This window comes from Gavia stellata, chromosome 13 (genome assembly GCF_030936135.1).
Source record: "Gavia stellata isolate bGavSte3 chromosome 13, bGavSte3.hap2, whole genome shotgun sequence".
NCBI lineage: Eukaryota > Metazoa > Chordata > Aves > Gaviiformes > Gaviidae > Gavia > Gavia stellata.
In genome coordinates, this window is record NC_082606.1 from 4,461,368 (window position 1) to 4,486,598 (window position 25,231).

The following is a 25,231-nucleotide window of genomic DNA, read 5'->3' on the forward strand; positions in this document are numbered from 1 at the left end:
CTCCGCGCCCGGGCCCGCCCGACCCCCCGCGGGAGGGTGCTCCGGCCCCGCCGCAGGCCGGCGCGCGGCCGGGCTCCCTCAGACCCCGCGGCCCCGCCGCCGGGAAGTTGGCGGGAGGCGGCGCCCGCCGCCAAACTTTCTCCGCCGCAGAGGGGCTCCCCGCGCCCCGTCCGCCAGCGCGGCCCCGCCGGCGCGGCGCCGGGACCCCGCTGGGCCGCCCTGCCCGCCCCCGGGGGCGGCCCGCCGCGGCAGCAGGGCGTACGGCGGCACCGGGCGGCGGAGGGGGGTCCCCAGCGCCGCGCACGGCCGCGCCGGGGCACGGCACATACCTGCTGCCCGCGACGCCGGCACCCGCGCAGCCCCGCTCCGCCAACGGTCCGGCGCGCGCCTCGCGCGGAACCGGCAGCGGCGAGGGGAGGGGGAGGGGGCCTGCCCGCGCGCGAGCCCGCGCGCGCCCTCCCTTCCTCCCGGGTCGCCTAGGAAACAACGGGCCGTCGCTCAGGTCGGTGAGCGGGAGGGAAGGGGGGGGAGGCGGTTTAAAGGGGGCGCGCGCGCGTGCTCGCCCCCCGTCACGTGGGCGCCGCCGACCCAATAGTGGCGGCGAACGGCGGGCGCTGTAGTACTACGGGCTGGGAAGGTGAGGCGCGAGAGGGCGGGGCGGGGCGGGGCGGGGCGGGGCGGGGCGGCTCGCCCGCCACAGCCCCCGCCCCCCTCCCCCGGTAGGTCCCCTCACGGCGGGAGCCGCCGTCCCGCCATCGCCGGCCCCGGGGCAGGGCGGGCAGGGGGGACCCCCAGTGTGAGGGGCCGCGGGGTGAGGGGGCCCCGGCTGAGGGGCCGCTCCGGGCCGGGGCCGGCGGGAACTGGTTTCTGTCGGGACGGCCGTGCCGTGAGGCGCACCGGGGCTCGGCCAGCGGTGTTCTTCAAGTTCTGCCCGCTCGCTTCTCTGTTTTGCTTCTCTAGGGACCAGGATTACATAACGGCGCGCGGAGAGAGCAGCTGCAGGACTGCACGATGCAGATTAGAGATTACGTTGATTCAGCAGATTGTCCTGTGCATGTCTGAGAAAGATTACACCAGCAGAGTTAAGAATACCCGTTTGCCGTGGTAAGCTGTGGTTCGAGTGGAACAAATTAACTCAATACAAAATTAAACGCAAGAAAATGAAGTAAAAAAGGCCCAAGGTTAAGAATATGCTTTAATGGACAAAATTAAAAAAAAAAAAAGAGCTTGAAATACAAGTTTTAACAGTTCTTTCCCATGTGCTGAGCTGCTGTGGAACAGCTGGCATTGGCAGCCATCAGTTATTACTGTCTGGACCATGTTTAGCTTAAATCAAAATCAGCATTATGAAGACTAGTTACATTACCTTCCTGATGCCTACCATGTAAAAGTAAATATCTAAACTCCTATGATACGTATTTTTTAGTATCTCAAAATTATTTAGGTGATACTGGTCTATTTTATTAAACGTCCGTGTGCTAAACTGTCTCCTTGTACGCCAGTTTGTAATATGGATTTTTTGAGTTCTGATTTTTGGATCTGAGATGACTGACATTTGAGAGCTGACATTCTGATGGACGCTACATCTACCACTGAGATATGAATAAAAACTAATCGGGCAGTGAGAACCTTTTAAGTGATATTACATTTCAGTTGGTTTCTTAGAGAGTTTAGGGATGAAACTTGGGAGGGAAGGTGCCATAGAAGAAATCAGTAAACACACAGAATGAAAGAACAGTGTTGTGGGGGTTTTTTTCCAGGCTTAATAGTGGTTTTTTTAATACACGTGTCTTCTAAAATTTATTAATCCGCCCCACATAAGCACACAGCAGCTCGGGACTCAAATCTCTATCTCAAAATTACAAATATGTAGTATGACTACAGGTAGATACATTTGACAGAAGCCTTAACTGAAATGTAGCTTTGCCAGCTTCTGTATGAGTATCTCATATGGTAGAACGGGGGTTTCAGATGGGAATTTGCATTTGGTTGCAGACTACTTATGAAATTTTAGGAATGGACAGTATTCCCTTAAATTTACTGTAATGTCTCAAATTGTCATTTCAACATCATGATAACAGTTTTACCAGCTGTTTTAGTGTATAATTAATCCTAGACATGCTTCAGTGGATAAAATCAAAATGTAAACCTGAAGTTTTTCTGTAGGCATGCCTAAGACAAGAGGACTCAGTCATTTGTTGTCATTTCAGAAGACTGTAATGGAAAGAATTTTGAACAACTGTATTAGAAAAATTCACCTGTCATTCACAAGCATGTTAAGACTTGTGAGCTATTTGGCATCTGCCTTCACTTCTGTCTTTTGTTAGAGTTCCTTCACGTTGTGGCTATCCCATCTTAAAAGAAACTTTCAGTGTGTAGATTTGAGTAATGCATTGTCCTTATACAAATTTGCAGTAATATCTCATCATGAATTCTTCCTTGTTGAGATCTCAATTTGTTTCAGGCAGTTTGATGGATTTTTTTCTGACGCGTGATGATTTTCTGCGCTAAAATCTGAGCTTCATAGGGTAACGGTATTAGAAGTTATCACCCAGATAAGAAAATTAACAGGTTCCTTTTAACAAGACTTCAGGACAGTTCCTGGCTCTTGGAGAAAATAAGAGGTCTAGACTACTAACTGCTTGATGATAGATATCAAGAACACATCTCAGAAGGAAATTTATGTTTAATTAGCCTATTAAGCAGATAGTGCAATTTTAAAATTTTTTTCCCTTCATTGTTTTGACGACAAATATTTGAGCTCAGTATTGGGGCAGAATGAGATTTTACCTCTTTTGGATTTCAAAAAAGAATACATAATGCAGTAAAATCCCATTCCTGAAGACAGCTGTAAGGTGCAACTTAATCTAAATGAGCAAACAATGTATATTTGAAATAGCCATGTGACTGATGATCTTTAATTTGGGGGAGCGTTTGTATAGAGATTAATTTTAAGAATGTTTGGATAGCAAAGAACCATAAAACAAAACCCCAATCATTATTCACCGCTTTCTTTTTATCCGCCTGTGCTCTTTAAGACTTCCAGTTATCATCTTTTGGGGATACTGCATCTCATTGATGCTTAGAATAGTTAGCCATTAAAAGTACACAAAATTAGGTGGCAATAAGGATTCTGTTTTACGTGTATGGGGAGTAAAGCACACAGGTTCATTTAAAGACAAATCTAATGCGTTCAAAAGACTTGTTCCAGTCAGCCTTCAGTATGGCCAGATATTAGCATGTATTTTTGCTAAAGAGCTGAACCCATTGCAGTTTTGTGTCCGAGTGCTCAATTTGCCCAGAAATCCAATAGCAGTTCCCAAAAAAAACCCAACCTGTATTCTTTCCCCTCGTGTTTTAGTGCCCAAGAAGCACGAGAATGTATGCATTTTCTTGTATGGCTCACCTTAATCTGTGGTTTCTCTGCTACAGAATAGTAACCCAGTATTTCCATCACATTTGTAGTGTTCAGTGTGACACACACATACACGTAGAGTTCATGCTTCACTCAGCAAAGTACTTGAACATGCTTTAACGTAGTGATTTAGGATATGGTTAACTCTAAACGTGTGATTTAAATCCTTTCCTAAACTGGAGCCCATGTTAATGGATTCAGACTACGAAAGCAAAGATGCCTGGGACTTTCAAGTAACTGAAAAGGCTGAAATAGTATCAATAGACATCGGTATACACAGGTGACCTAACTTTGAGGTATAAACTATAATCTTTCAAACAATGTATTGTTATTATTAACATCCGTTTAGATGACAAAAAAGGGGGGGAAAGGGTAGAACCGATCTGAAGTTTTTTCAACAACCTGGCACAGAGCAAAATAGGCTATATTTTAAATTTCAGATTAAAATACTCTAACTTGATACTTAAAGTAATCTTTCACAAACTCCCAAGATGCATGCAAGATAAACATTTGAGCATTCGTAGAATTGGATTCTTAGTTTCTGTGAGCATAGGCTCCAGCTGTGTCTAAAAGGAAGACACTGAGTTTGGAAAGTGTTAGGAAGATGCACAAATAATCTCGTGTTTCTAGTACCGGTTCAGTGCACAGATAGATGTAAGCAAGTTAGAATCAAGTTTAGCAACAATTTCTGCTATAGCATTTCCTTTTCTTTACAATATTCTCAGGTTACTTTTCTAATGAGATAGAGAGTCCAATTTATTCTTTTTAGGACACTGATAAATACTTAAACTTCTGTTCAGAGTGCAACAAACACCCAAGAGAAAAACATTTCCATATAAATACATGACTACCTAATGATTTACTTTTCAGTCTTAAAAAAAAAAGCCACAACTGCGAATGGTGTCAGCAGCATCTCTTTTGAAAGTGATCTTTAGACCCAAATTGTGATACTTACTATCAGAACTTAAAGAATAGAATTATGCATACACACATACATCCTCTTGGATTGTTTAGGAAGTATTTTCCTTGAATATGCAGGCAACAAAGTTTGAAAATAAACAATTAGTAGTCCCGTAGCCTTCAAACTGTCTTGTTCTTGGCAGTCAGCTTATGAACAGTTTGTAGTACATGTAACCATTAGTCCTAGTCCAAACAGCTGGTGAGGTGCACAGTACATCCATTTAACACACTGATGTAGTAGAAAACTCTCAGCTTCCTTTAAGGAGTTTTCTGCTGGATCAGTGGATTTAAGCGTCTCCTGAAAAAGTTCAACTTATACCAGCAACAGCACCAGAGAGATAGTGAGATGCATACTTACAGTAAGATGAAGGAAAGGAGATGAGAGATCTCCTTCTCATAGTAGCAAAATCAAGCTATTCTGCCTGTTCAAGGAGCCATATCCTAATTAAATCTGGAAAAGGAGCTAGTCTGAAATTTAGGTTGTATATCCTATTTATATTTTCTGTTATGAGAGCTATTGGATATTATACAATCTTGTGGCACATTCTGAGAAAAGAGAAAGTAAATTAAAAAGGACTGCTTGCTCCAATAAAATACAAATTTAAATCAGATTTTTGACTGCTGCATATTATATTTTTATGATGCAATTTTTATATACTACCTTATGTGAATGTTTTGAGTTCAGCAATAAATTGCAGTACTGGTAGAGCCTAGAAAAATACGCAAGTGATCCTGTGAGCATAACGGGGTGTTACCCTATTCTGTACTTGGCCTCTGTATGCATGTTTGTCTTTGTTGTAACCTCACCCACGTTGCGCTATATGTAAATTTGAAGCCTGTTTAACAGCACATATAGAATCCAGATCTTGACTGCTAAAAATAACCATCTCCAGGATGATTTATTTCTTTTAAAAACAGGATTTTAGTTCTGAAGTGAATCATGTTGGTTTGTTTCTTTGTGCCACATGCTGTGTTAATTGTACTTGGTTGTGTACACAAAGTAAGCAAAGTCGCCTATCTGTGAGACAGCCCAAGAGGACAGCCTTTGGGTGGGGACCTTGCTGTTACAGCCCAGTATCACGGGGAACTGCCATTTCAGATTTTCTTGTATGGACAGGACACTTAAAGAGCTAGAGAAGCCATTTGAGGTCCCATGAAAAACAGAACTGTCTGCTTATACTGTAAGTACAAATGCGTTATACCTTTTGAGATGGGCCTCTACAGAAAGTTGCCCTTCTACTACTAAAAGCTGAAGTACAGGCAATTATTTCTGGTAAAGTTGATAATTTATTTTATTTGATAATTTAATGGGAAAAAATCTTTCTTCCAATATAGGACAGTTTGCTTAAAAATTTACTTTGCATACACTTTAAAGTATAATTAAGAAAAAAAGAGCAAACATTAAAAAATAAGATCTATCATGTTAGGCTTGTTCAGTAACCTATTTGGTATGTTAAACCTTGACTACACCTTACAAGAAAACAGAATATAGCAATGTTAGATGTTTATAGAGTTGGCATGTCTACAGAATAATTTTCTTTTTAGCAATGTCAAGTGAAGATTGGTTCCTGTCCAGGCAGAAAGTTTCTATTCCATATTTTAAAAATAATTGTACAAGTCTTGACCTTGCTGAATGCTGCTAAATTCACAGCCTATATCACTAATTTCACCTGACATCCAAACATGAGAAACACCCAGGTGAAACACACACGTTCTCTCTGAGAAATTACAAATTGGGAAGTTCTTGTTTGTGAAATGCAAGAATTCCACCACCAAGATCTTACCTGACTGAATAATTATCTGTCTGAGGACTGGTTCAATTGTATGCACTGACTTTCAAGGTGCAAATGTCAATTTAATTTGCTAGCCAGAAACAATAATTTAGATTGCCTAAAAGCATCAAGTATTACCATTCTGAATAAGCATGACAGTTTGGAAAAAGTATTCATTGTTTAAACGTGCTTTAGTGTGAATCTGGTTTTACTCTGTAGTACTGCCCTTAGGAGTTCACTGAACTTGACCGTAGACTTGAATGTTTGCCATTAGCTGTGAATTAATGGAACTTACATGTAACATAACAGTATATTACTGTCAAAGTACAACAAATGTCTTAGCAGCAACACTGAAAGATGCATTCCAATAGCTATTTCTTCAGGGAGAAAAGTCACTGGGATTAAAAACGACATGCTAAATTTACATGTTTGTCTTTAGGTGCTGTTTTAGAAGAATAGCCTCTGACCAAGAATAAAAATTGTTGTCGGAATAATATGCGAACAGGTAATTTCTTCCAAGTCTTTACTTGGATGTGTATACATATATAATTAGAATTCATTAAAATTGCATTGATTTTGACAGCTGCCATTGGGATTGTCACAACTGCTCCATAGGGCTGTCTTCACTTACTAGTCAGCAAACTAGAGTTCACCAGCCAGTGGTACAATTTCTCTTAAGGACATGTTTGCTTTGATCAGTCCTAATATTTCACAGTTCGTGACTGATTAGCATACAGTACGAAGTTGCTTGTAAGTGAGGAAGCATGCATCAGCCCCTTTATCATCTGTCAACATTTCCCACTGCTCTCCCTTCCCTTTTTCCTTTTAGCAGACTTCAGGATTAGACAGCCTGTAGTATTTAGCCTCTGGACTGGGCAAGACAGCTGAGTCAACATGTGGATTATCAAGGCTGCCTTGGTTTTGGGGGGCTTAAGGTGGTGCTGAGCCTTTATTTGTTTTTCTTTTTAATAGATAGGACAGTCAGGTTACAAAAGTAAATGCAAACAGACAAGATAGTTTAGGGACAGGTTTTCGTGCATGTCCTCAAAAAGAATAATGGAGAATCAGTGTCCTTAGAGGCTTCTGTTACCTCTGCCAGTTTTAAGTGTTCACAGCCTAGCATTAGAAGGAACAATCTTGTTTCGTTCCTCTTCACTTCTCCTCCCACCAAAACGTGACTTCTTTTAAAAGTAACTTTTGTGTCCTACTTCTCTTTATTTAATCTCTCATGTAGAAGGATATATCAAAATACATATATATATATTACGTAGAACATATGTTGATAACATTTCTATAGTTGTATTAATTGAAAAGCGAAATCTTTTGTATTTTTTTTTTAATTGCCTATCACCACTTGACTTGTTAAACTTTTCTATCTTGATTATGGTAGTCTGAATGTAGTATACATTTGACTTTCAAAGCGTACAATTTGCATTTTTAGATTAATATAATGTATTGACTTACCTCATGAAAAATCATAACACATTCACCAATGCTAATGTAATTGGGTTTTGGCTTGTATTGAACCCCTTCTGATTCTCCAGTATACTCTTTTGCATCATCGACTATAAATTTAAAGAGATAAATTGTTGCTTTCGTACTTTTCTGTCTATAAATACAGAGCTGTAGCTTTCAAATTTGATCCAAACTACTGCATTTCAGTAAAGCGGGTATGGAGTACAATAATACATATTTTTGTACTTAATATTTTTTTTTTAGTGTTAGACCATCCTGAATTTTCTTTTATTCTCTTTCATAATTCTGTCATCTACTTTATACTGTACTACTCTGGTACTTTCAATAAGTAGCAGCAACGTATTAATACACAAAATAGAATTAATGAAAAGCACAATTGAATGGAAAATGGGGCACCTGATCTACATGGACATAGAGGTTTCTTCAAATATCTCATTACTGGTAAAATTAAGGTTATCATTTTTCCCTTAGCACTGGAAGGAAGTCGAGCTCTGGAAAAAAATAGCCTATAGAGAAATTGTCTGTAATTACAATCAAAAAGGTTTCGAAGGCTTCCTAGGCACTTTTTGTTCTCTCTCTCTCCACCTCTCTCACTTTTCCCTAATAGGCCTAAGACAGAGTGCCTGAGGTATTTTGCCGGAACAGAAATGTCTAGTTGGACTGCAGAGCTGGTCCTTAATACACAGATCACACCGTAGCAGTGAGAGAATCATTCTCCCAAATGTTCTGAGACCTGAATGACTTGAGGCATTTAGTTTTCTTCAGTACTCTACCACTATGCCAGTGTGAGACAGGTCTGTTTCTGCATAAAGATGAAGAAAAGAAATAGAACCATAAGGCAGGATTTTAAGGAGGTTAACAAGTTCTCATTAATTCTCATGAGAATTTCTTTGAAGGCTTTCCATGAGCTGTCTAAAGGGATTTTTCTGTGGGGCCTACCTTCTATCATCTCGCTTTTTTGTCCGGTAGAATTTCAACAACACTTAACTCCCTCAGATGCTTAATAGAGCTGAGAGCAGGTCAAAGTTGAGAGTTTTGCTTTTTCTCTTTTGATTCTTACAATTGTATAGATATCCTGGTACACTGTTCATGTATTCAATATCCTCTCTTCATTTAAGGAAGGGTGTAGCCTTCGATTTAATTACACTGTCACAGAAGTTCCACTGTTATGTTTGAATAGACTAAAATAAAATAATTTATAGTTCTTGTTTAAAAACCTGCTTAGTTTTTTGTTACCATTTTATTCCTATTGCAATTATAGCGTTACCCATGCAAAATAATTTTAGAAGTCTTTTAATAGTGAACTTGCAGTAAATGAATTGCCAGTAGACAAGCACAGAAAGCTTCAGAGTTAAAATAAATTTCCATTTAACTTCTAACAAGGTAGGGCAGAACACACGTTTCTGTTATACCACATCCTGAGCCAATGCAAGAAGGTCAAACATAAACAATCTTTCCAGCCTTACCTCCCCCCTCCTCCAGCTCCCTAATTTATCTGCACACATGCAGAAATGTCCAGTTACCATTTGGGTGCTAGCACTTTGATAACATGGACATAAAACTGAATTCCTGTTGAGCTCTGTGGTATAATGACCTTTGTCTTAAAATAAGAAAAGGGCTTTACTCACACTCCTACATCAACATGCCATCATAGAAAGGGAAGAATTTATGAAAAGATGAGAGAGTGGAATTACTAGAGATGGTCTAGAGGATAGCAGGACGCACAATGCACAAGGTTAGAAGTAGCTAAGCTTTTCTGCTACTTTTAGAAAAGTCAGGTTTATTTTATATACAAAGCTGTAGAAGCTCCCTCTAGGGTAGAATGTCTTATGGTCACACTTCCTCAATTTTTTCTGCTGGAATAAAGGGGAACCCTAACTCTTTTTCCTGAAGGACAAATAAGAAAATTAAAATCTTGATTCCTCTTAAACACCACTATATTTTGCATAGAATATGTCTTCTATACATAAATAGTGAGACAGTAGAATTCTTATTTTCAGAACTTCTGTGAGAAATAACAGCAAAAACAACACCTAAAGTGTGAGGTAACACATGATTCTCATGCTTGTGATGTCACAAGACTGCTCTATTTTTCTTTTGATTGAGATATTGTGGTTTCATAAGATTGAAGAAATACATGAAAGTATATATGCATATATATAAGGTGAGTTACTGATGCATTAAATGTATCATAAATATATGCAGTCCAACTTCCAAACTTGGACTGCTTTCAGAAACAGTGAAACGGTGCAGTTAGAGACTCTATTTAAGCATAAAATGGACAACTGCTGCTACGAGTGCCAACATTAGTATCCTGTACTTGGGGTTTTATTAGAATGCCTAATTGTGTTTAAAACACTAACAATTCATATAAAAAGCCTACTGAATTAGAAAAAAAGTCTTTTGGAGTTCTGTGGAAATGACATTGTAACAGGCAGCCTTCTACATAAGTGACATTTCACAGGCTAGCTCCTCCACTGGCTGTTAAAAAATGGGGTGGGAAAACGTGGTGGTGTCCAACTGTGCTATGATTCAGCTCTTAATACAGCTTGAAGCAGTCTCAGAATGTCCTGATCCACACCTGAGACTGTTCTTGGTTTATCTGTACTGACTCCAATTCTCTCACAGAAGCTAGTGAAGCTAAAGATAGTTTGTGCCACTGGAACAGGACAAACCAGACTTCATATAGGTCATCATGTGAATCACGGTACTCAGTACGGTTTGTGGTCATGAAAGGCAAATGAAGTAACAGAATTCAAAAGTTCCTCTCACTGCAAGAGAAATTTTGCATTTTTTCATATAATTTAGGTGCTTTGCATCTGATATGGTGACAAATTTGTGATCTTTTTGCATATTGTTACATGAAACAATTCTGCAAGATAGATAGTGTTACGTGTTGCTGGCCTGGAAGGCAAGACTGATACCTTATTTGTTCATAGGGTGGTTTTGTTTGTGTGTGGTGGTTTGTTTTGGTGGGTGTTTTTTTTTTTGTTTTGTTTTTTTTTAAGGAAGCCACCCCCACTCCCCAAAAGTATAATTAAGCTCTCCTTTTATTGATAAAAATACAGAAGTCTCTGTTTTTCTCTGTGTTTGTTTTGGTCTTATTTTTAAGATCATGAAGAACTCTGTGGCACCAGTTATGGATCTTTTTGTCTAAATGGAGGGATTTGTTATATGATTCCTACTGTATCCAGTCCATTCTGCAGGTCAGTGAAACTAAAGTTTGTGTGTTTAAGTATTGGACAGTAGCTGTCTAAAGACTATTTCTCCATTTTGCTTCTTTAAGAAATTACTGTTAAAATGCTATATAAAAGAAAATACCTATTACCTGTGGCTGTTCCAAATTCAGTAATTCATGCTCAGATTACTTATGTAGTTTGCAGAGACATGACAATATGAGAAAAATAAACGTGTATACTTGGTGTATACTTGTTTGACAGCTGCAACAGTACTCAGTTACGCATGCATTCAGGATGATTTCTATATTTGGAGCCATATTTCCTCCCCACATTTCAATACAGAAAGGAACAAAGTACCCTTTGCCTCATGGAGTATAGACTGTAGGAAAGGCATTCAGAAAGGCAAAGTACATTCCCAGTTTTTCTTCCAGATGAATTATATTGCAAAAATTCTTATAACATAAAATGGTCTGACCTGAACAAAATGAGGAGGCACAAAAAGGAATATAATCTTTTCAGAGGAAAAAAGAACATAATTCAAGACTTGCTATGTTCTCTGAATCTCACTGAAATACTCAAAGGGCAGCTTTACAGTGACAGCCAAAGAGCACTTGAAAAAGAAACACCAAGGCAGCAAATACAGATGCTTCTTACACCATTCGTTTATGGGACAAAATTCTAATTTTTCATGGTTCTGCATTTACTAATTCTGTCTTATTGTTCATCAAAATAAATTACGGTTAATTTAATGGATTCTACTTAACATAGTAATAGGCATTCAGACACCTATTAGATACTCTTAAGGATATTACCTTTTTTCCTTCCGTGGGAACTTCTGCTCCCTTTTCAATCTTGAGCTATAACTAATGATAACTGGATGAAACAGTTGAAGAAGGAAACAAAATCTTTTCTAAGATGCCTAATTAAAGTATTTCTTTCTTTTGTTTGGGACAGTTCAATTTACATTTAAACTCAAGCATGTAAACTCATCTAGTAGATGAGGAAAGAAGAGGAAATTTTGTGGTAAATGCTCATTTAAAAATATACACAGCATATCACTATCATTAAGCATATTGCCCAATGTCATACAATGAATCAGATCCAAAAGTGAGGATAAAGCTTGGAAGTTCTGTATGATGGTGATTTATTCTAACTGCTAAACCTTGCAAGCTTATGCAATGTAAAATGAATACTACACACACAAAAAGTAAAACATGTTGAAATATGCATGGTTTTTTTTCTAGAAGGAATCTCATATTATTGATATTAAAAATACTTAAATGAATAAAGAATGGTTAGACTAAACAGCATCAGTTACACAATTTCAAAGCACCCTCTCAACTATTGCTAGACTGTGTAATGAGGAAGGTGTATTTGATGTAATAACTGTAAAGATGAAGTAACAAATACTGAGAACAATTCATTCTTCAGGAGCACAAGCTAGTCAGCGTAGATAATTTCCACTTTAAAAGGGCTCCAAATGAAGTAATTTGTAATTCAGGTACTAGAGGATTTTATAATCTGCTGAAGCAGAAAAGTAACATCTTAAGAGCATTTCTGTTATACTGAGGCAATCTTATTGCATTTAAATTATCAAGTCTTTTTCTTCTGTATCTGGTGGTTGATTATGAAGTTGTATGGGTTTAAATAGAAGCATTCTATTTAAGCATGTCCTCATTCTAAGCATGTTCTTTAATCAGTCAGAGAAGGCTAATTATAGATGAGAAAGGTTTTGTTTACACACAGATATCTTAGTAATCAGCAGTGATGTGAATAGAAACAACAGAAAAAAATGCATCACTATTCAGCAGAATTCAGAAAAATATTTGGTGCTCTGGAACTTCAAGACTGGCATCATCACACAGTTGGGCAAAGTTTCTTTGATGCAGGTTTTTGCCAAATCCCACCTAAAGCTTCCAAGCGTTCTCAAATCATCATCTCCCACCAACGGAAAAACTGAATCAGTTTTAGAATCAAAAGCTGAATGATCATTAGTACAGCATTGATCAAAAGGGGCAAATGGAGCAAGAACAGACTAACAAACTGTAAAAAAACCTTAAAACACATTTGCCTTGACATGCTACTTATTTACACAAATGTGTTGTGCTAAACATAGTTAGTCCAGATTGCCTGATGCAACATCATTGGATGTACTGTCACAATGTAACTAGGAAAATTGCATCATTCTTTAGAAATACGTATTTTGTAGCATGCTAACAAATTAAGAGCCACTGTTTACTTTTGGAATTTCAGCTATTTTAACCATTCAGAAATGGATATATATATACAAGGAATAGAAACAAGACATTAGTTGACCCCCCTCTCCTGTGCAACATGAGCAGATTTTAAATACAGCTGATGTGTGTTAAAACCTGAAGTTGCTCAGCTGCCATCTTCCCTCATTCCTTTCCTAACAATGAGTTAATGATCTCAGCAGCAAAAGGCGCACCTGTCACCATAAACAAGATGAGCTTCAAACCCAGGAATGCTCAAATGTACTAAATAAACATGCAGCAGAATGGAGAAGGATGGAAAAGCAGCTGCCTCAGGTGTACCATAAACCATGAGGCTGAAAGCTGTTTGCCTCAGCACTTGATGTGCAGTTGTCCCATAATCATTAATTAATGCAGTGCAGAATTAAGTGAAGATTTTGTTGTTTGCGGGGAAGCTCTGGTATTTCCATTTTGTCTTACACATGGCAGATTTCTGAGAGCCGCCTTTCTATGTTTCAGACAAAATACAGATGGTATAAGACCACACAAACACAGCTCCTCTGGTTCTGAGGGCAGTACACACAGAAATTGATAGCGAATGCTGTCTTTTTGAGGAAGGGATCATATTCTGCAGAGGCGTGTGCAGGCTAAGTACTGCAAGGGACAGAGGCAGACCTTAGAAATCTCCTCCCTGAAATTCTTGTGTATGGTTAAAGGATATCTCCACTTTCCCCTTCCTTTGCTTCTACCCTAATGCAATCTGTCTTCCACCTTTCCTATACTAATCCAGTAAATACTGTGCAAATTCCTTCTACCACTTTCTGTATACCCCATCCTTGTCTGGCTCTTTCTCTGAGATGGGGCCTTCATTCTCTTTTTCAAATGGCCCCACAAGTGGTATACTTGCTGTGCCATAAGCCTTCAGAATATACACACTGCAAGTTGCCAGTGAAGGGCTTCCCACTCATCTGGGCTTTTCTACTTTCTCTGCCTCCAAAACTATACTTTCGCATACCCCGGGCTCTTCTGAAAACACAGCGTCCAATTAGTATTTTTCAATTCTGCTTTTAGCTTGAAAAGTAGGAATAAAAGTTAGCATACACACCAAAAGCATAGCAAAAAAAAAGTCAATAATTAAGATTTATTTTTAATGGGACACAAAATATAAAATGCAACATTATCTTACGTGTTTGAAAAGTATTAGTGATCAGAATTCATATCATTGCCAGATATGATAAAGCTTGCCATAGAAACACATAGCTAAGGGAGTTCTAGAGGAAAATAACCCATTCTTTCAACTTTTCTCCCGTAGTAGCATGAGTTTTATTTTACTCTCTATGTATATGAATACAGCTTCAGAGTAACAGTTTTGAAACTCCTCTGAACACCAAACTTTTTAAAAAGCTGCTTAGGGCTTCCAATTAATTTTGCCATCGCTTATTCACTTGGGCTTTAAATTCTTTTTCATACTTACTAGATGCCCTTATAGTGTATGGATTAGGACAACTTTTAGGAGCCTGCTACAGTCTGAAGATTATGGTGATTTTGAAGCTATCAGTCATGTAATCTGAATTGCATTGATAATTTTTCAGCTGCCTTTTTCTGCTTAGAACTTTGTGTTTACATGCAAGTAACTTTTATACCAAGAAGCATCGAGGCTTTTCCTGACGAAAGGAAGACTAAAGGAAAACTAAGGTCAAGACTCTTATAGTACAATACTAAGCAGCGGGAATCCGTGTGCATATTTGACTCAAATCCTACTTCCATTTTTAAAGTCTGTCAGATACTTGCTTATGACACCCACCTTAGAGTCTGGAAGAGAAAGAAACCTTACCTTCTTACCTAAATCAGACAAGCAGTAGGTCACTTGCACTGTCTCATGAACTGCATTTGCAAACGAGACACCAGCAATGCTTTGTGTTATTGGAGGGCTGTTATGCTTATATTTTAGCCACTGATCAGATTGTAAAGGATCAAAATACTTGCAGAGGACCCACTGGTCATGTCCTGACATCTTATCCAATGCAGTCTATTTCCTTCCACCTTGTACTGACACTGATATGGGTAGTTTTGATTAATATCCTATGTTGAAAGATTCTGTGGATTTCTTTACGTATATTACCTTAGTGTTTTGCCTTCAGCACAGCTCCTATAGCAAGTTTGTATACAACAGTTAAGGCTGGCTCATCTCATCTGACAAGAGGTGTGGGCGTGTGTGCATGCGTGTGCAGGCATCTAGGAAAGCAGAAATCTGGATGCTCTCTGAAAATGGGAGTTTCTAGTCTCACAGCTTTTTCTCAAACACTTGAAGGCTGCTGTCTTTCCACTCTGATTGAATTAGAAATTCTAATTTCTTAGAGGAGGAAAAATCTTACTTCCATTTAAAAAATCAACTTTGGAATGCTACGTAGTAGGACCGTTTAAAGCCAACAGACAACATGTGCTGCAACAGTAGGCTAACAGCATGCAGATGATGTTGTGCAATAGCAACACCTGGCGTAGTGACCACAAGACTTAAGTAGTGTAACTCCCTCTTAGCATAGCCTAAAAGCAGGCTTCTCTGGCTTTTGCACTCATTCATTCAAGTACGGAAGCAGCTTCCTGCCGTACTAACAACTGCAAGTGTGTCATGCTTAACTTGTGCTCTACTTTTAGGCATCCATTATAAACAAGGTAAACTATGAGTTGCTACTGACTTTTAGGGCTGTGTATAGTAAGACTGACTACCTTTAGGAAACACTATAGAGATAACATCAGTCTGGATTATATTCATAGCCCACATGCTTGCTAGAGACTACTTTTCTGTCTTGCTTGCAGTCACCGTGTGTGTAACTCCACTGAAATTATTAGAGCTCTTGCTAATGCAACAGGATAAGCAGATCTTCTGAGTGAGTTCCACTGCTCATTATTGAAGTCTGCTTAGTCTCTTTCCCACCAATTTTAGGAAAGGACTTACAGTAGAAACCTTTCCCTCTCTTGGTTGTCTTAAAGCATCAGTTGCTTCTGTACTTAACACGTATATATACTTCACCTGTTTGTACATCAGCACTGATGACTTCATAAAAGCTTGTGCAAGCCAGTATTTGAACATCTGGATTTTCAGAAATGCCCTAACCGTAACAGAGCCTGTTGGTAGGGTCACATTAGCTATAGTTCAGTTTATTTAAATGTAACCAAGAGATGCCTCATCCCAATTTTCCTGTTTCTATGAAAACCTCCATCATTTTTAGGTTATATGACTATTTTCTACTTAGCGTGGGATCACTTTCAGCAAGCGTGTCAACAGGTCAGCCTAGGGAAAGTGGATGGGTAGCTCTGTAATCCCTAATCCATTACACACAGTTAAACAAATGCTATCAAACTGGCAAGTCATGGAAAACATATTTCTAATACTTGGTTTTGTTACATCCAGGAAGAATTAATAGGCTCAGCATCCAGGATGTTTAAGTTTGTATGTGCTTTTTTTAGTGTAGGTCTTTTTCCCTTTGCTATAACCTTGGATTCATATTGGCTATAGTTTTCCCCTTACAGTCTTAGGCCTTCTGGCTCCTTTCCATCTTGAAGACTTATGACTACCTTAAGCATCCAGTTCTGTTTTCTAATTAGTAGAAAGTGGCTACAATCTCAGTGGCATTTTTGCTACACTGTCATCATATTCCCAATTTTTTTTCCATGGTCTTTGGCAGAACATGAATATGGTTCCCATGCACTGTTCATGCCAACTCACTCTACCGTATCACAACAGTTCTCTAACCCTAGCCTTTTACCTAATCCTGTATGCAACTCTCTTCAGCTAGAAGGACTGTCTTTTCTTCCTCCTGCTTCATTTTTCTCTTTAGGCTACTGACTTACTCCCTTTACACTCATTCTCTAGTACTTTTCCATGAGCCTTAATTTGATGCCAAAACCTATTTATTTTTTCTTCCTGTATCATTTTAGCCTTGCATTATTCTCCAGTTTTCATTGGTATTCAAGAATACTTCTATGAATTTTATATTCCATTTTCTATCCCTGTTATCCTATTCAACTCTCAAAGCATTTCTCTCTCACTTGCTAGAGAACAATGCCCCACTCAAACTACACTTCCATTCTTAAAGTATTCTACAGTATTTCAGAAATAGCCCACTGAAATGCCACTATACTTAGAGTAAATATCTGGAACATTATGTCAAGCAATCAGAGCAGTCTGCCTACCCTTCCTTCTCCCAGCAGTCAAACATAGGAACTTTGAAAAGTCTCACATTGTCCTTAGTAAATGGTGGCTGTTTGATCAGTTGCACAGCTTTAACATATGATGATAATTAAATTTTTTCTAGTGTCTAAATCTTCCATTTTATTTCCAAAGGCAAAGAACTAAAAGAAATGATAGTAATTCTTTATGCAATAGTTTAGACCAGTAGTACTGAAATAGTGGTCCGTAATCTAGAGAAAGCGGTGCTGGGAGTCACATCAAGCATGCATGGTGGCAAGCTCACAGTGATCCATTTGTCTTATTTAGATATGCTAGACATCTTTCTTTTCTGGCAGTTCCTCCCCACTCCGCCTTCTTATCCCTCATCTGAAATTATACCTTGCAGCTGCCAATGGCAGTCGAGAACTTCAAGTATGTTACGGAGTTCAGCCCATTTTTCTCAGCTGGAGCCTGAAATTGCTTATGTCACAGATGATTATGACTTCAGTGCCAGAAATAGCAAGAAGGAGCAAGATCTTTAGTAATACAAATATAGAGAAGCAAATTTACATACATAAAAGATACATGCAGAATGTAGTTATTGAATTAAGTGCTTTCCATTTTCTGTAATGCAATAAATTCCTTAATAAAACTTAGAAGAATAAGTGCAAAATATAAGACAACTGAAGCTTAGTTTAGCTTCAACCTATCTATTTTTGACTCAATATGAATTACTAAGCCATTCATTTTATTTATTTTTAATAAAATATCATACCACTTTACCATGGTAAAATACCATATTCATTTAAATGCTTTCTTCAGAAGAAGTTTTCAGAAGCTCAATACATAAAATAAGCATAGTAGAGAAGACTTCTAGCTAGGTCTCTCCAAGAGAGGGTCATTCACCAAGCATGTAACATGTTCTGGCACAAATTATTACACTGCATAAACTACTTTAGCAATTTAAGGTGTACTGTGTCTCAATGAATTCCTTCATCTATTTAGCTGACAGTACTAGCTCTTCAACAAAGCAAGCTAGAAAGTCACATGAAAGGGGGAAAAGAAAGCATGACTACTGTGTGTAAGATGAGAACCAGTGGGATGACAGTTAACACCAAAGAGGTGGATTTAATTAATTAAATCTGCCAGTGGAGGAGGCAGATTCAGCTGCGAAGTACACCATTGTGAAGTATATTGCTAATCCAATGAATGTATCAAGAAAGATATGGTTTAATATATAAAAGCACTGTGGATCAGAATATACACTTGATGCCCAACATGCCCTATTCCCTTTGTTCCAGAAATATGAGGTGAGTGGAAATTCCGTAAGAAAACTTGCTGTGAAGCAAATATAAACCTTGAATTATGCCATACCACGTTCTCTCCCCACTTAAGACCAAAAGAAGCCTCTGTGCTTTTCATATTAGATGACAAGTAACTGTCTAATCCAAATAAAACTTGGTTTCCCAGGTGTATTGAGAATTACACAGGAGCCCGTTGTGAGGAAGTTTTGCTGCCCAGCATCAAGACCCAAACAAAAGGTGACCTGTTTGCAGCTTTCTTGGCTTCACTTCTTCTTCTAGGAGTTCTTGTAATTGGAGCATTCTACTTCCTTTGCAGGTAAAAGTGCTTCAGAGTGCTGAAGCTATTTAATCAAGTAGCAATTTCTTCTGGTAATCATGTACTAATTATTTGAATGTAAAAGTATGTAATGAATTATCCATAAGGTTTGTATGGTTATTCAGCATAATGAATGTGGATGTCTCAACTTGTTGCTTGTAATACTTTACTTCCTGGCTTGTAGTTTTTGCAATGTCTTTTCTAAGCTATCACTTATAGTTGCTTTGTAAAAAACACATGTAGTATACCCATTTCTGAGAGATTTTACAGTCTACCTAGAGTTAGGGCTAACATTTTAAAACATCAGTCAACGCTTACATTGTCCAAAGATTGAGAAGTAGAAGCAAATTACCAAAGTGCTTAGGGATCAGAAACTGTTCCACTGCATTGAATTGGCAGCTAAACCAACTGGTGCCATCAGCTCCCAATTCCTTTACAGCTCCTGGTTTAAAAAGTAAAACTAAGGAAAGAATCAAATTCAAGAAAAATCCCAGGTAGATGTTCATTAACTAACTAACATCCAGAATAAATCAAAGGGCTAACTCATTTATTCAGGATGATCCGTGTTTGAGCAGCATGAAAATGTCAGCGCTGGACAGCAAGTGCTGCAGGTTTGGTTTTAGTAGCATTTTAGGCATATTAGGACTTCGAATGAAAACGCGTAAGCAGTTACTGGGATTAAGTCAACCAATCTATTTGATGCTGTAACACCAAATATACATATCAGTACACTTATACCAAACCCAAACAAACTTACTGTCCAGTTACTCTTTGCATTTTTGTACACAAGTCAACCTCCTATGTCCCCTCTTGTTTTTAGAGTACAGCGCTTTTTGTAAGAGCTCATTTTGTCATATACTGCTAATATGTATTTATGCCTTTTTGAGGCAACTTGCCCCTGTAATTCTTAGCCATCACAGACTTGCAGTCTCTTCCTGTTACTCCTATGCTGCATTTCTCCTTGGTTATGATAACCTAAGGTTCTTGCAATTCTGTTCTTTGCTCTCTCATAATCACCTTGCTAAATCAACCTCTCTGATCAGTGCCTTTCAGTGAGCGACCTTTGGAATAGCTGGTCTAGTTTTACCTCAGCTGCTGTCATGGAAACCCACTGAATGCCAGTTTTTCCCATAGCTGCATATATTTAGAAGAGATAGAGAGCATTTGATAAAAGAGAGTTTGTATCAAAGAAAACTTGTGGTAGAGGATATCCCCCACCTTCGTCATTTTAGTTAAATTAATCCTGTCTTAGCAGTGGAACACCACAGCAGTTGTTTGCTAAAGAACATTTGCAGATTACTATAAAGTTATTAGAATACAATACAGCTTTAACTAACTAAAGAAAAAGTCATTCAAGTGTCATAGAGGTACAGAGAGTATTTCTTTAGAAGTAAAGCTTATCTCTGAGAAGAGAAAAAAAAGTCTTCAGAGAGCAGAGAATTCAGAGAGTAATCTGTTAAAAGATCCCTTTCCTCTGGGATACAGTAAAATTAGGGGAAGGCTTACTGAGTTTTATGGTCAAAGAGCCTTGCATTGCAAAGTACAGAAGTTTAGAATAACAGCAATGACAGGTCTGTGCGAGTCTTTTATTAGACAGTTGGAAGATGAACATCAACTACTCTATTTCTTTATAGGAAATCAATTTACCCAAGCTTTACCTATCTGGCAGAACAAGTAGTAGGGCCTCTTTATTAGAAAAATAACAAGGGCAGCAACTCAGTCTTAACATAGTTGCCCTTGAACCTATCTTACATACCAGACTAGCTTGGGAAATCTCGTAAAATCACAAGGAACTTCTTTAGCATAAAGAAAAGAACATAACTGGCTAAAAATTGTCTTGTCTTACCTTTACACTTCAGAGGCTGATGTAGCACGATCATCTTCTGCTAGAGAACTCATCTATAAAGGAAACACTTTACATCTAAAAGTCCTTATCTCTTGACTGAAGTGACCAACATATAAGAGGAGTCTCAAGTGGATACTTTAATCTGCTCCCTTCTTTTCAGCTGTATAAACAAGGGTTATTGCTAGCAGATGTCATTAATGTTATTGTAATTTTTTTCCCCAAAATTCGATCTACCACCTGTATCGTAACATTCTGAAAGAGGGTGGAACCGGGGCTTGTAAGGGTCAGCTGAGAGTTTGCATCACCCTTGACTTGTCCTCTTGACAGGATATATTAAATTTAAAATGTTAATGAAAGCAGAAAGCTTTTTCCCCCATATTGTGTGTTAGTAAGCATTTTCTGTGGCTCTTCAGCAGAGGATTCTAGTGAGGTTTTAGTATAAACAGTAATGCAACCTGGAGGGATGCAGAAGAGGAGTTATTAATTGCAATTTAGGACACAGAAACTGAATCCCTAAAATTATACATCAAATCTTTCAGAATTTAGGAAATCAGTGCTCTATTTTCTTGTCCCTGTCATCACTTCTACCCCCCCACTTCCTTTCCAAGTTTTCTTCCTCTCAGGCTGGTTGGGGCAGATTTCAGGACCAGGCATGTGTAAGTGCATTTAATGCTCCCTACAAACAAATCCGTTCAACATACAAGGGTGGAGAGAAAGGATTTCATTGCTCTGCTTATAAAACCAAATCATAAGTAAGGGTGAGAGTAACCCATAAAAGAAAAAACGGCTGCAGAGGAAAAGCTCTGGGTGAACAGCGGGAAATAATTTTCCTTTTATATTTAGCTGACTCATCACATTTTTATCAGCCGAGGATTTATTTTTTCCAATCTGCCAACAATCTGCTGTTAAAGCTGATTTCATGCTGTATTTGATTATGTACTAGGATTCATCAAGATGCTATGGTTTGGGAAAGCAAACCTACAAGGAGAAGGAGGAGAGAGAATCAAAGATAATGAAGAAACAGACAGTATTTGAAATGGCTAGAGGGTGAGAATGATGGAAAGTAGAACAAAATAAAGATAGAGGAAAGGAAATGAAGGCCTGAGTGAAAGGAACAGCAGAGAATGGAGGGAGGGAAGACGGAGAAGTGGTCAAGGACTGCTGATGAAAAAAAAAGCAGCTTAGAACTGGAAAAGATAAACAGTAGTCTAGCGTTAAAGCTCCCGCTGTTGCTGGAACCTGCTGAAGGAAAGGCTGCTGTAGAGCTATCTTAGTGAGTCTCAGGTTGATAGAATGTAATTATTTAGGTAGTAAAGTAAGTAGCTTTAATTTACTTTCTGAAAAAATTATGAGGAATGTTTTTGCAAAGAAAAGACTATCCTTTTATGTCTCCTCGAAGATGAGTCTTGTAAAACAATTTTATATCATGTTGGAGGAATTCATAAGAACAGTACTGTCCACACCCAAAATTAATGTGAAAACCAGTTCAGTACATTAGCTTCCTATGTTATGTTATCAAGTTTTCTCCAGGAATGTGTTGTTTCATAGGCAATAAACGTCGCTTCTCTGTCAAAGACGGAATCCCAATCTTTAAAGAGCATGCTCAGCTCTGTTTGCTACATTCCTGTAAAAGCTCAGCACATAAAACTACTGCTATTTCTAACTATTGGGATTCACTAGAAGATATGGCATCATGCCAACAATTGTATTTTAGCAAAGACAGTAAAATAGTTACATTGTGAATGTAAAACTTACCCATATATATATATTAAACCAGAACTGGTTTCATGAGAGTGATTTGCTGTTTAACAATGAAAAAATGCCTTGGATTGGAGTAGGCTTCTGTGCAGCTTTAGGCCCAGGAGCTGCATAACCTGTTAGCAGAGTGGAGTATATGGAGGTAGAGCAAATCCAGATCTAGCCGCTCTCTATCTTGAAACAAACACACACACACCCCCCGCCAACAAATGGATAAAGCCTATTGTTTTGACCTGGGGAAAACAGGAAAGTATGCAAAAATCCTTGCTATTACGTTGTTACTGAGGTAACAAAGGGCATATTTTGCTACAAGCAATTCACCTGTCAGTACAGGTCCATCTGGCCTTCTTTCTCCAGAAACATACTGTATAAGGGTTACTGGAAGAAGAATAAGAAAGGTAGCTGAGTAGTATAGATTCCAGATAAGCCAGCTTTGATTTAAAAACAATATAGAGGCCTGAATTCCACACACACAGCTTAGAAGAATATAGAAAACCCTAGGGAAAACTATAATCTGCAATTCATTTCTATACTTTATTATAAGTCCATGCTGAAATGCCAAATTACCTGTAAGATAAGTGTATATTGATGAACAGGAACTCAGCCAGCCAAAACAACAGGGTCTAGGAATAAAGCTGTCCAAGACAACAGACTTTGTGGAGGAGTTATATCACCACAGGACACAAACTGGACAGAAAGGAGAATAGCTCATGACTCTTCTCAAGAGAGCAGATGTCTAATTACTATTAAAAGAAAGGGAAAGAGACAGCAAGAGATCAGCTCTATTTAAAAGATCTGTTTCTCCTCAAGAAAGTGTGGAAAATATCGCATTGATATTTCACTTCCAAATGCTAAGAGAGTTAATGATAAATTAAATAATTTTGTGGTATCTACTAATTGCTTAAATAAAGACCTGAGAAATCAGACAAACAGGAACATTAACTTCAGGAGAGAATCCATTTAGTTCTGAGTGCTCTTTCTGCCTCTGATCTCTGTTCTCCTCCCTCAAATACATGCTTCTCAAAAATGTTGAGTATTAATTACAAAGTAATTGCAGAAGGTCCATGTTAACTTTTTTTCAGTAGAAGCATCATTCAATTGATTTGTCTCTTCTCTGATAACTTTTCTCACTCTGTTTTTTTTTTCTCCCTGTTGTCTCTTTTTTGTTTCTTTCGGTCAGGAAAGCTTCCATTCCAAGGACGAGTTCTTCAGAGTGTGGTGCCAACCTGGTTGAGACTACAAGCAGCAATGGCTGCAACAGTGAGTACATTGCAAGTTAAATGATTTAACTCTGTAAGGAAGGCAGGGGAGGAAGTTTTCTTTAATTAAAAGCATGTGTTTTGTTTATTTTTCAGAAATAATAACAGAGTAAAGCACTAGAGTGGAAGAATGGTGGGAAAGCAACATGCAGAGCAACCCTAAGAATACACTAGATGTAGAGGATGATGTGGTAAGCAAGATGAAAGAAGAAAGTAGACTGAAATAGGAGGCTTACTTATGTGTTGGAGAAGACTGCAACTAAGACATAAAAAGAAACAGTTGCGCTTATTAGAGTTTCTATGTATTTTTAAAGGTGTATCAAATTATACAGAAAACACTATAATCACTACAATTTATGTTTGAATTTTGTGAGATTTTTCATGACAAGTTACTGTTTTCAGTAATGCACAGGTAGAAGCATGAGATAATTTTGGTTTTTACTGCACGGGAAACATGAAATAATCCTTTTTCCACTGCATAGAGAATATGAGATGATCATAGGGTTTTTAGCATGAGGTAATACTATGAATTTTTGATAGGATTGTCCTTTTTCACAGGATTGCCCCAAAGGACTTGAGGACTGTCTTGATTCAATAGTTTCAAAATTTATACCTGTGATACATGTCCAGAATTTGGCTTGTTTCAGATACATTTACCAGATGAAGGGAAAAAAAAAAGTACCTTTCTTCAGCTAATACTGATTTTTCTTTTAATAGTAAGACAACATGAGAATGAGGTACCGCTGCTAGTGTATTGGCCAGCTTCCTGGCACAAGATTTTAATTCAAATTAAAAGAAAATATTAAGAAAAGAGATTGGTAATGTTTAAAATAAGTTTACTAGGCAGAGTATTTACCCTTTGTTTGGTATACGTCCCTAATATTAAGCAAGACACCTTCCTTGATAGTTTTATTTTTGTCTTGCCTTCTTCTGAAAATCTCACTACTGAGGGAGATTCAAACCTTACCGTAAATTTTCCAGTTGATATTTCAGATACTAGAAGTCAGGAATTTTATTCATCAGGTCCATTCCTGACACAAAATATTATCCAGCCAGGTGTCTTGGCTGAACAAGTGCTGCCCTCTCTGAAGATTTATTTGTTTTGTTCACATAACCATTTGTTGATCACACCAGTATATTATATATCACCATCTGGTTCCTCACAGGATTCACTTACTCAGACAAAGAGAGGCCAAATGACATGGTCCGTCTCTCTTTCTGCCTTGAAAACACAAAGAGACTGTCTGGTTAGTCAGAGGCACAGAAAATGTGAACTGAACAATTTTCTTTTCAACTCATTTCTAGCACTGGAGGTTGAAACCAGCAAAAATCATATACGTTTCCATAATGGCACATTACCTATCAGCTCATTAGATGGGATTTATAAGGTTGTATTGAAGAGAAAGTTAATTGAGAAAACTTCAGGAACTGAAAGGGGAGAAAATGCAGAACGCAGATTTCTTGTCACTGAAATAAAAAATCTTGAGGTGTATAAAAATATAGGTGCAAAAAAAATGTTGAATAAGCTTTTACTCCTAGGGTGTCTACTACACGCTCTAATG

General features: G+C 38.4%; 1 protein-coding gene across 1 annotated transcript; it reads left to right on the forward strand.

Moving 5' to 3' along the window:
• Window positions 1-6,642: 6,642 nt before the first annotated feature.
• On the forward strand, window positions 6,643-23,802 carry NRG4 (neuregulin 4). The gene is made up of 5 exons (XM_009820639.2): window positions 6,643-6,652; window positions 10,736-10,829; window positions 18,657-18,806; window positions 23,591-23,670; window positions 23,766-23,802. Exons 1-5 carry the CDS (start codon window positions 6,643-6,645, stop codon window positions 23,780-23,782), a joined length of 351 nt encoding a protein of 116 aa, XP_009818941.2. The 3' UTR covers window positions 23,783-23,802.
• Window positions 23,803-25,231: the final 1,429 nt, after the last annotated feature.

Bases quoted from the DNA above. Each gene is read 5' to 3' on its own strand.
- NRG4 (XM_009820639.2), top strand. The intron at 10,830-18,656 runs GTCAGTGAAACT...TTGGTTTCCCAG, and splicing joins GTATCCAGTCCATTCTGCAG to GTGTATTGAGAATTACACAG. The intron at 18,807-23,590 runs GTAAAAGTGCTT...TCTTTCGGTCAG, and splicing joins GCATTCTACTTCCTTTGCAG to GAAAGCTTCCATTCCAAGGA.